Source organism: Sinocyclocheilus grahami, unplaced genomic scaffold, assembly GCF_001515645.1.
Source record: "Sinocyclocheilus grahami isolate Dianchi unplaced genomic scaffold, SAMN03320097.WGS_v1.1 scaffold1188.1, whole genome shotgun sequence".
Taxonomy (NCBI): Eukaryota; Metazoa; Chordata; class Actinopteri; order Cypriniformes; family Cyprinidae; genus Sinocyclocheilus; species Sinocyclocheilus grahami.
This window is the reverse complement of record NW_015506367.1, coordinates 239642-251991: the sequence shown is the minus strand read 5'-3', so window position 1 is coordinate 251991 and position 12350 is coordinate 239642. Positions and strand designations below refer to the sequence as shown.

Sequence of the window (12350 nt, the reverse complement as noted above, 5' to 3'; positions counted from 1 at the left end):
TTGTTTTGCATTAAAACAATGCAAAAATATAGCCTTTTTAGTATTTTTTTGTTTTCTTGAAAATTACGCAAACTTTCTGAATTAGCATGACCATAACTACTATAATCTGGATTTTTGTTTTTGTTTTTTGTAATTCTCAATATTTCCAGTGTGAGTACCCTAGTAAAAAAATATACTAACATTTATTTGAAATACATTTATTTTGTGCTACATATAGGCCTACTACAAATACATTTATATATTTATGTGCTTAATAAAAATACCCTGCAATTGTACTTTTGGTATACTAAACTGGTATACTTAAAGTCTGCTAAATTGGAATAACTAATTTTGTACTTAATGCATTGTAATTGTGTGGAAGTAGTGCTGAAGCTCCAATTAAGATATACTGAAGTATATATGATTGTGCTGAAGTGGAACTACTACAAGTATACTGAAGGTACACTTTAAATATCTTGCATTTAAAGACTGATATAAAGGGATAATACAATAATGCAATACAATCCTAATCCTTACAATCCTAATACAATACAATACAATACAGTAATACAATAAAATCCTTATTAATAGTGATATTTAAACACTTTTTAGGCATAATATTAAGAAATATGCATTGTGCAATAAAGAAATACTCCAAATAAAGTTTAATGATAATTTTATATAGTACGTCTTAAGTGATATATAATTTGAAGTACACTTAGTATGAAATAAATGAATTTTAAATACTTTTAAATATTATTAAATAAATAATAATATAATGTTTCACATTACAGTAATGAGATTTTATTATTACTGTAATAAGAATTGGAAAAATGTGCTTATTTGTTCTGAAAATAATGTCACTATTAAAAATCGAATTATTCTCTAACAATGCTTCCTTTTCAGTTGAAAGCATAAAATATTGTTTTTTCTTTTCAAAGTGTTTTGTACGATTTATCCTTGAATTTGATTTCTTTTGAATGCGTGTTGTCATTTGGGGGGAGCTGAAAGACATTTTGAGTAATTTGTGTAGGGTGGATGGTGTCTGAGCTTACTCTGCAAGGTCACACACACACACACACACACACACAAATACACAGAGGCATCGAGATGCATGAGTCACACAGAGAAACTTCAGACTGGCTTCCTGTTGGGTCTCTTAGGATTTTCCATGATGAACAAGGTGATGCGAAGAATTTGACATTGCTGTGGACCATGACGTCAGTCTGAATGCTAAAGGATTTCATTTGTATAACTGATGTTGTCAACAGTTGACCATGACCTCATATGTGTTTAAATCCCTGCCAAAACCTAAACGCTTAAAGCCAAACTTAAGAACATTCAACATGTTCTCAATGTCCTTTATATGACAGAAATCCTCGTGCATGTCCTGTTGCATGTAGTGCTGGATAAGGCATTCTTTGAAGTGGTAATAGCTCATATTTCTCATCTTACGTAAGCGCTTAAGAGGCTCGGCCGGATTTAATCCCGCCCTGACGGAGAGAGAAAGGCAGAGTCACATAGCAGCCAATGCCGTCATGGTCGTTAACACTCGCTGCGGTTGCAGACAGGTTACTTGTTGTGCTGGAATGTAAAGACACACTGTATTAGGTGACTCCCTTCACCCTGATCTAAGATAAGCTTTCTTTGCATAATCAAAACCTTTTAAAGCTGGCATGAAGTCAGCAGCAGTAGCAAGAGCAGATGCTTCAGAGTAGCACGTTGAGTGACGTATGAGTAACGAAAAATGAAGAAAGAAATTAAGATATGTGCAAACCTGCTAGAATGAATATTTCAGGCTGTTGGTTTTATTGTCATATAGGTTTCTGCTTTTTTTCTTTGAGTAACATGACTGTAAATATGAACTCACGATTGAATGTAACATAAAACAAATGATTACTTTTCGTTAAAATCTTTATTAATGCCAAAAATGCTTACATTTATGTGTCTTTTTGTTCACTCGGGCAGCCATGTTGCCCCTGAAGTCGGTTTACGCTGAAATAATTCATACCCCTTCGTTTGAAGTGTGGTCCCGAAAAATCTTCGTTTGAAGGGCTGTCTGGCCCTTCCCCTACCCCTACCCCTCCAACCAAAAGATTAGAGACACCCCTACCCCTTCATCTGAACGCGCGAAACGTGCTAATGTTGATTCAGACCTGTTATACGGTCCACTGTTGTTTATACATTTTCAATTCACAGACAAAAATGTCATACAGGTTTGAAGCAGTGTTATTTTAGTGTCATTTATAATATTATTTAAATATAAAATAATATTTAATAGTAGAAATAGCTTTTGTTTTTTATGTTTTCAGGTTTAATTTTTAGTTTAATTTTTAGTAATTTATTCATGTGCTTTTGTAATTTTTTTAAATATTACAATTTAGCTTAATTTATTTTTAAGTTTTAGTTTTTATTTATTTCCATTTAGTAATTTTTAGTGCTTCAACTCATTTCAGTTAGTTGTTAATTTATGCTGAATTTACGTTTTTCATCTAACATTTATAATATATTTAGTTTCAGCTGTATTACAACAAAAATGTTTTTAATAGTTTTAGTTTTAGTTAAAGAAAACCTCGGTTTGGAACAACATGAGTAAATGATGACTGCAATTTCATTTTTTGGTCAACAGTTCCTTTAAACTTCGGTGTAACATTAAATGTAGATGAATAATATCTTAAATTATGCAGTTTTGTAATTTTTGCCAGGTGGGTGATAAAATGGGTTACACTAAAAGCCACTCATCTCTCTCTCTCTCTCTCTGTCTCTCTCTCTTGTTCTTTGTTATGAAACTATGTTCCCCGGCCTTTGAGAGTCAAATCAAGCATGACAGGAACTATACGTTCTGTATCTGTTCTCTTTCTCATCAGAGCAAAACTATAGTTGTAGCTCAAAGCTGGTTCCTCATTTGTGCACCTGTTTTCTCCAGTGGGTAAATCTGACCTGTGAACTCAAGTCAGGCCGGCCAACCGTGTCAATGCTGATTAAAGAGTGTGTTCTCCAACAGGAAGCAGTCTCATTGGATGGATGATGCATGAATATATATGAATAAATGAATAATCCACTCTCTCGGTCTCTTTGTTTCAGTGTACAGGAGAGGAGAGCTGGGTGGACAGCAGGACGGTTTATATTGGACATAAAGAGCCTCCACCAGGAACAGAAGCGTACATTCCACAGAGATTTCCTGACAACAGAATTGTATCCTCAAAGGTCAGATGTGCTCCAAGGCCAAACAGCTATCTGAACCAAAAACGATACACAAGGGATGATGTACAGTCATCTGGTCATTATAGAAATATAAACACAGAAAGCATAATCAGGAGGATATGGTCAGGTGGTCTTGTTGTCACCATTACTAGCTGATGAACACATTTTTTAAATAATTTATTTTTGTATTCCAATTTATATGAAAAAAAAGTGTAATATTAAATATGATAAAAATGTAAAACAACCTGAGACGTAAAATCGTGTAAGATAATAGCTGCATTTGCATTAGAAAGTGTATATTTTTGCTTGTTTTAAGCATAAAGCTGTTTTGTTTCTTGTTTTTCGTTTTGTTTCTAGTTTTGTTTTTTGTTTGGTTTCTTGTTTTGTTTTGTTTTTTTGTTTTGTTTGGTTTTGTTAAACATATCTCTTTTTCTCCACAGTATACTTTCTGGAATTTTATACCGAAGAATCTCTTTGAGCAGTTCAGAAGAATCGCCAATTTCTATTTTCTGATCATCTTTCTAGTGCAGGTTTGTGATGGTGTCGCTTATAGAAATTGTTCTATTAGCATGAGCTGGCCTTTCTGTGACAGCGTGATGTGTGATATTTCCCCTCTCACCATCTCTCTCTGTAGCTGATCATTGACACACCTACCAGTCCTACGACCAGCGGTCTGCCTCTTTTCTTTGTCATCACGGTCACAGCCATTAAACAGGTAAGAAAAGACCCTTAACTTTCCTCTATAATAGGTGTCATAATTGTAACGTCACTCCTTCATTGGTCTCTTTCACCCCTCTAACTCTCTGCAGGGCTATGAGGACTGGATCAGGCACAAAGCGGACAATGCTATAAACCAATGTCCAGTTCACGTCATCCAGCATGGCAAAGTCGTACGCAAACAGAGTCAAAAGCTACGGGTGCGGATGACAACATATGACAACAACTGACAACATATAGATTAGTGAATTGTGCCATTAGCGCCACCACATGGATTTGAAAAACATGACTGTTTTCAAACAGGTTTCCCCGAACAGTCCATTGGTGAAACAAACTCATACCATTGGTTGGGCCAGTGTTGGGCTGCTCAGGACTCTTAAATGAACAGCAGTGTTTTGAAAGTCCCATGGTGTTTGCATTTTTCGTGAAATCAACTTGTAAATGGCTTACCATGTATGCAAATTAAGCTGGCATAGGTTAAAAAAAAAATGCTAAAAATTACACACTTCAGCTCTGAAAATGTGTTTTTTTTTTTTTAATTCTCAGATAAATAAATCAACAAAGTTTCGCTCTACTAACCAGCTTTCTGCTTACACAGCCAGCTTGCTGTTTGGAAACAGAATGTTGGCCTGTCAACAAGCAGAATGACAGTGTGCCCACATTACCCACAATGCAGTGGGAATCCTTTGTTACTTAATTTTGAAACTATTGCTCTCTCTTTCTCTCTCTCTCTCTTACAATATAGAATATAAAATTGTATATAAAACTAAAGCACAGTGGAAAAACACTGGAAGCTGTGATGATAAAGAGAGAATGTGCTTGAATACTTACCATTACAGCTTTTCCTACTGATAATCCGGTCAGCATCTGTAATCCGTTACGCAACACATGCAGACAGGCCAGCGGGAACAACAACCAGGATCAGGATTTTCATTTATGTAGATTCATGAGTATGATTTTTTATTATTCCACTGTTGTGTAAGTGGCAACTCATTTTCTATAGTTGATTCGTTGATATTGATGTCGCACAGCTTTAGTATATCTTACGTTATTCAAGCACCCTGTCAGGGAACATACTGAAAACCTTATAATACTTGAGTATTTAGGTCACTCCAGAAGTATATTTAGATATTCGTATGATAAAATTACCAAGAAATGATGAACACTGGATGACCTGTTCTTAAAGTCACAGTGTGTATTTTCTGTTGTTTGTTTTAGTGTCTTATCGTATCAACATTTGCTCAACAAATGGTGTGAGTTTGATCCAGGATTGTTGGTTTTGTCCAAACAATAGTTGCTGGAGACTGTTTGGAATCAGTCCTAATTTTTGCAGTTAGTTATGATGTTGCCATTGACATAAAAATTACACTCTTTACCACTACTTTTTCCTACTCCTAAAAGTACAGCACAATGTCAAATATTCTCACTTATCTTCAGGTTGTTATTTGATTCAAACTGTTACTGTAAATGTTGAATTGGACCCTTTCTTCTCTTTGACCTTTCAGGTGGGTGATATTGTCCAGGTTAAAGAGAATGAGACATTCCCATGTGACCTCATACTGCTCTCCACCAGTCGAGAAGATGGAACATGTTTCGTCACGACAGCCAGCTTAGATGGAGAGTCCAGCCATAAGGTGATTGGTCATTTTATAGAAAGGCAAACATGTTACTGTTATTATTCCTAAAACTTAACATTAGGGTTTTATTCTATACATTGTGACTGAATTGTTTTGACTACACGATAAAGCACACTGGCAGTAATTCATATTAGATGGGAGATGGTAGAAATATGTGTGAGTTTTTGACCTTGGAATGCCGACTGTTTTCTCTCGTGCTCGCCTCTCTATACAAAGACCTATTATGCAGTTCAGGACACAAAGGCATTCAACACAGCGGAGGAGGTGGACACACTACACGCTACGATAGAATGCGAACAACCCCAGCCAGACCTGTACAAGTGAGTGATACACACATATATCAGCAGAAAAACGCATAAACAAACCCTCGCTTTCTCTTACAGAAACTGACTGTGCATAGAACTACTGTTGGACTGGCACAACAGCATGCCGCACACTCCAGAGACCCCACACAAATATCCTCACATGGTGTCTTTACACACATTGACACAGAGCCCAGACTAGACATTATTTCTGTCTTTTCTTCTTCTGCTGCTATAGATTTGTGGGACGCATCAATATTTATTTGGATCGAGACGAGCCCATCGCGAGGTAAATCTATACTCAGGAAATTGACTCTTAATTAAGGGGCCAACGTATGCAGTATTGAAATTAAATAAATACAAAATGTTTAATATTATATAATAGTATATGTAATATATATTGCATTTCATATAATAAAATACAGCAAATATTGTTATCTTGGTAAATTTCACATATGCAAATATGTTAATAAATCTGAATAAATAGAGTATTTAAAATGAACAAGATTATATAATTAGGATAGTTTATACATAGCATGACTGTTTTATGTGTGTTAATTTTTGTGTTTTAATGAAAGTATATGTAGTTCATATTTTCATTGCTATAACTGGTCACCATTTCTTTTAATTTACCGTTTCCATTTAACATTTCACAATTTTTTATCTTTTACATAAATTTTTTTTTTACATTTAAAATAGTCCTGCAATGTGACAGATGAACTTGCAGTACAACACATACACACTGTAAAAAGATGTGAGCATAATTTTGTTGAATAATCATGTTTGTTATGCTGCATTTGATCTGTTTGATTATTGTAGACCCCTGGGTTCTGAGAACCTGCTGCTACGTGGAGCCACACTGAAAAACACTGAATACATACATGGTATTTAAAAACAACACTACATATTTATGTTTCATTTATGCACATACACATTAATTATATTTGCAGTCGATTCAAGGTATATATACAGTATGTATTAGTTTGTATGTTCCTTAGGAACACTGTTTGCACTCAGTCTAATTGTATTGATGTCTATGCTAAGATCCATCACTATAATCTGGCACAATGCTAATGTGATTTTTTTAGGCAATAGGAAGGGCAGGAGAACAAGAGAGGAGAGTTGCTGATTGAGTCGTTTTGTCACTCCGTTCCCACTGTAATTAATTGAGTCACTGAGGCTTGTGAGATCAGAAAGAAGTTCTTAATTGCTAGAGAGAGAGCGAGTGAGAGAGAGAGAGAGAAAGGGCGAGAGAGGGAGATGAATGTCACAGTATACACGTGAGGATTCTAAGAGCAGGGCAAGCTCTCAAAGGTCACGTTCACACAGCAGCAGAATACAGTTGTCAGTCCTGTATTTGAGTCCTTTAATACGGTTACGTTCACACACAGTTCGGTTATTTACGGGTGTGACAACCGCATTCTGTAACCGAACTCACACCTGTAAATTTTCAGGACTCACAACCGCATTCTCGGAACACACGCGCTGTGTGAACGGAACCGGACTGGACAACTAGTCTGTCACGTCATACAGTGCGAGAGAAAGCCGCTCTGCTGCACAAATGCACATCTATGTGTGTTACGGATTTTCATGTGTGTTTTCGGTAACTTACAGTAACAGAGAAATTAGCTGGGTGTCATCTGAAAGTTTTAGATCCCGTCAGTTTTGTGTTCTGCGCATGATTCAAATGCTCCGCTCTCCACCCAAATATAAAAGCTGCTGTCGGTTAATGAAGATTTGACAAAAGAACTTGCGGCTCGATTGGACTCTTGTCGTGTCAGGAAGTGATAAGACTTTCAGTTTTATGGACGTGACCATCTTTGATTTTACTTTGGTCACTGTCGCTATGGTTACTGCTAAGGAATACGGGCTTGACTCCAGTTGCACGTTCATACAGACAGTATTCTAAACACAACTGTAAGCTGCTGTGTGAATGTGACATTTCGAGACTCACACCTGTAAAGAAAATGCGGTTGTCAATCTCAAATCTGACAGTGTGAATGTAGCCAAAATGTTTAACTTTGTTAGAGCCGAGCCATTATGACGTAATGGCACCGTACGGTAGGACAAAAAGAGCTCAGTTATGTAACAGTGGCTTTTATATTATCATAGCGTCAAAGAGGCTGTACAGAGGGAATTATGATCTCAAAATGCTCTTCATCCTCTCTTGTTTCTCTAGCTGTGGCCATCTATACGGGCATGGAAACCAAGATGGCCCTCAACTACCAGTCCAAGTCTCAGAAACGCTCCGCTGTTGAAAAGTAAGACACGGTGATAGGCTTTCGATCAGTTTATCTTGCTGTCAGCATGTACAGGGTAATGCATTTAGTGTGCTGTTTGTAAAGCAAATTGCGGGCTTCTGTATTTGATGTCACAATTTGTATCAAGTTGCGCTCACATGTGTCTCGCTGGCAATTCTGTCAGACAGATAGATGCAGCCATTAAGAAAACACGTAAGATATGTTTATATTGAATAAGCAGGTGTACTTTCAGAGATCTCCTTTCAGAGTTTGGATAACATTGACTTTTTCAATCAAATAAATGTTGATTTTTTTTTTTGACTTAATTTAATTTAATATTGTAGATGTCATTCGGACAGGAGATTTTTTTTTCTGAAAAAGAGGGATATTAAACTCAGAGACCCTCAGGGAAAGTTACTGCGGTTAAAACTTGTCACCCTGATGTATGATATGTGTCTTTGCCACTAGGTCCAAAAATTATTATGCTCATACTACGTGTCTTGGATCATCTCATCGCTTTTTGTCCTGCAGGTCTATGAACGCCTACCTGATTGTGTACCTCTGCATTCTGATCAGTAAAGCTCTGATCAATACTGTCCTGAAGTATGCCTGGCAGGCCAACCCAAACAGAGATGAGCCCTGGTACAACCAGAAAACTGAGACTGAGAGGCAACGGCATGTAGTACGTGCTATAAAACAATGCTTATTATTATTATATTTTTCTTTTTTTTTTACTTTTTAATCATTTATTACAGTTTATTATTATTTTTATATTTGTTATTTATTGTTTTGTTTTATATATTTATTGTTTTATTTTTTTTAATTGTAAGTAATTTTGCTTTTTCAGAGAATGACAAATTCTGTTGGTGTGAAAACTTTTTGTTTTTATTAAAATTAATTTGATATATTTTTGTACTACTTTATGTACTATTTATACATAATTATAAGATGTGTTTCTTGAGCAGCAAATCATTATAATCACTTTATAGTATTAATAACATTTTAAAAAATGTATTAAAAAAGAAATCAGTTATTTTAAATTGTAATAATATTTCACAATATTACTGTTTTTACTTTATTTTTTTATCAAATAAATGCAGCCTCAGTGAGCATAAGAGACTTTCAAAAACATTAAAAATCGTAATTATTCCAAATGATGGCCTCCATTGTATATGCTAACTATATTTTATGCTTTCATGTCATTAACACCATCAAAGCAAAACAATTGCACAAACTCACACTTATTTAATTCCCTGCATTTTGTCCCTTCAGTTAATCCGGGCATTCACAGATTTCCTTGCCTTCATGGTTCTGTTCAACTACATCATTCCTGTGTCCATGTATGTGACTGTGGAGATGCAGAAGTTCCTTGGCTCATACTTCATCCTGTGGGACGATGACATGTTTGATGAGGAGCTCGGAGAGGGACCGCTCGTCAATACCTCAGATCTTAATGAAGAACTTGGACAGGTAGGAAACCTCTTCAGTCCACTCCAAAACTGCTCCCAGGGTCATTATTGGTTCACTGTTTCTGTTTTTTCTTCATCACAGGTGGAATATGTCTTCACAGACAAGACTGGCACTTTGACAGAAAATAACATGGAGTTGAGGGAATGTTGTGTGGATGGGCATGTTTACGTGCCACATGCTGTCTGTAATGGGCAGATCTTACCTGGAGCTGCCGGAATGGATATGATCGACTCCTCTCCTGGCGTAGATGGAAAGGTGAGCTTGTTTTCTGTTTTTCTGTGTTTCCATAACTGTTGGAAAATCACAGTTCAGTGGGTATTTGAACATATATTAAACTTTTAAGTTGGAGTCAGTTTTTTTTTATATATATATATATATATATATGTTTTTATTTTGCAAGCAAATGTGACAGGAAACACTGTTACAAAAGGTTTCAATTTCAAAAAAGAATAAATGTACAATGTATCATGGTTTCCAAAAAATTATTTAGTAGCACAACTGTTTTCAACAATGATAAGAAGAAATGTTTCTTGAGCAGCAAAAAAATTGCATTTTAAAATATATTGAAATAGAAAACACAAATTTAAAATGTATATTTTACATGCTTAAAAAGCAGTAGATAAATAAATAAATAAAGTATTAAAACAAATATCTAACATACCTGACGTGATTCTTTATGAAAATATAAAGTCGGATTACTTCAAGTTTCCCCATCTTTATTCAAAAGAAACACATTATGTATTTTTTTTTATCTAATACCATGACATTTCATTATTATTAAGTGTGACTTAAGTATGCAGATACACTTTGGACCACTGTAGACATTTGATAAAGAAGCTATAAAAACTTTTGTATAATGAGAGAATGAACGTGTTATTGTGAGCGGCGAGTTATGTTTCATTGCACAGATAAATCATATTATCGCAAAGGCAAGTTTTTGTATGAATGTTTTAGCTGTGGATGAGTGGAAAGATGGATGGATTCTAATTTTATCTTTGATAAATGAGCTTAGAGCAACGTGACATTAATTGAGCAGATTAGCTAAACCATCTATTAAAGAATTTGTAACTTGTTAAATTTCCCATCACATCTCTTGTCAGTTGTGTTTTTGAATGTGATTTTTATGAATAGCAGTTTGGATAAACTCAAAATAGTTTCTGTTAGAATTATATTGTGTGCATGTGCATAATAAAGTGAAATATCAGAGTTCACTGTTGTTGAGATTTTTAATGCCTACTTGTATCATATTGTATCCAAATATTTCCTGGATACATGAGTATTGACTGCATTTTGTTCAGAGTTAGACACAGATAGCCTCTCTCTCCTTTTATCTCTCTGTCACTTAATCTCTTTTTGCTAGTCTCTCTGTCTTCCTTTCTTCTGGTGTGTGAGGAAACAGATGAATGATTCTGTTCTACTGAGATGACTCACTCTTAAGTAAAGGGAAATAGTGTGTGTGTGTGTGTGTGTGTGTGTGTGATGCCTGGATTGCCTTGTGCCATTACGTATTATTATTATTATTAAAAGTAATGTTTTACTGTTTTCAAAAGTATTTTTGCTTTAAGAATAAAGCAGCAGCTTTGTGTGCAGTATTTCAGTGCAAACGTGTGTATGTGTGTGTCTCATCAGGAGCGAGAGGAGCTGTTTTTCCGTGCGCTGTGCCTCTGTCACACAGTCCAGGTGAAGGAAGAGGAGACGGTGGATGGCATTAAGAGAGGAATCCATCAGGGCAAATCCACCTCCTTCTACATCTCCTCCTCTCCAGATGAGGTTGCGCTGGTGGAGGGCATGAACAGGCAAGATGCATGCAATCACACAGACCCACGATAATTTATACTCTAGCCTCCAGGTTTTGGCATACTGTGTCTCACTTTGGGATTGCATAACCCTAACCCTAAACAGTCCAAACATTTTTATGACCATTTTCTGAACCCTACATTTGCTGTGCATACTGTTGTGTCTAATCTTAACCCTTCATCACAATAACACACTAAGTTTGCCTTCCTTTTCTCTCACCTGTTCAGGTTGGGCTTCACCTATCTCCGTCTGAAGGACAGTCACATGGAGATCCTCAACAGAGAGGATGAGATGGAGAGGTGAGCCATCTGGAAAACAGCATGAGCGCAATGACCAACAGGAAACTAGCAGCATTTGGATGCTTTTGGACAGTCTTATCAGTTTGAGAAAGTGGTTTTACCCACAATCTTACATAATATGTTAAATACAGATTATTACCATAAATCATTTTATAATTATTTTTGATTAAATAAACATTAAATATTAAAACTGTATTTAAAAAATAATAATTTTCATAGTTTTTTTTTTTTTCAAAATAATTGTACAATAAATAGAATAATGTAAAAGTATAAAAATGAATAGAAGATATATATACATTTTATCCACATAGAATTTACAAACAAGCATTTAGCTTCATACCACACCACTAGTAGGTCTGCTTACACCCCCTGTGGTGACTGCAGCTTTAATTTTCTTGTCATGCTATGTATTTTGCCACATGCTGTGTGAGAAAGAAACCTCAGCAAAGGAACAGTTTGCTCAGCCTAATCTGTAATCATCTGTGTATTTACTCAGCAGGTTGTCATATAAATGTCATTGTGTGTTTATTAAAATAACACGTTGTACAGTATGTTGTGGGAAGTTCCCCTGTTTAGGAAGTGTTGTAAAAGAACCGGTGTTTGTGAGATGGAGTGTGTGTGTGTGTGTGTCTGTGTGTGTGTGTGTGTGTGTGTGTGTGTGTGTGTGTGTGTGTGTGTCCTTGGAGGACAAGGCACACACATAAT

General features: G+C 35.7%; 1 protein-coding gene across 9 annotated transcripts in view; it reads left to right on the top strand.

Annotated features, from left to right (window-relative positions):
- atp11a (ATPase phospholipid transporting 11A) overlaps positions 1 to 12350 on the top strand; it is a 63964-nt gene that overhangs the window by 28117 nt on the left and 23497 nt on the right. For all 9 annotated transcript variants that reach the window (XM_016253544.1, XM_016253543.1, XM_016253542.1 and 6 more), the window contains exons 2-15: positions 3064 to 3186; positions 3624 to 3713; positions 3818 to 3898; positions 3993 to 4100; positions 5406 to 5534; positions 5754 to 5857; positions 6078 to 6128; positions 6659 to 6723; positions 8019 to 8100; positions 8611 to 8761; positions 9352 to 9549; positions 9631 to 9804; positions 11179 to 11345; positions 11574 to 11645. In XM_016253544.1, the coding sequence (XP_016109030.1) occupies positions 3064 to 3186; positions 3624 to 3713; positions 3818 to 3898; positions 3993 to 4100; positions 5406 to 5534; positions 5754 to 5857; positions 6078 to 6128; positions 6659 to 6723; positions 8019 to 8100; positions 8611 to 8761; positions 9352 to 9549; positions 9631 to 9804; positions 11179 to 11345; positions 11574 to 11645 (1595 nt within the window). The remainder of the gene's footprint in view (positions 1 to 3063; positions 3187 to 3623; positions 3714 to 3817; positions 3899 to 3992; positions 4101 to 5405; positions 5535 to 5753; positions 5858 to 6077; positions 6129 to 6658; positions 6724 to 8018; positions 8101 to 8610; positions 8762 to 9351; positions 9550 to 9630; positions 9805 to 11178; positions 11346 to 11573; positions 11646 to 12350) is intronic.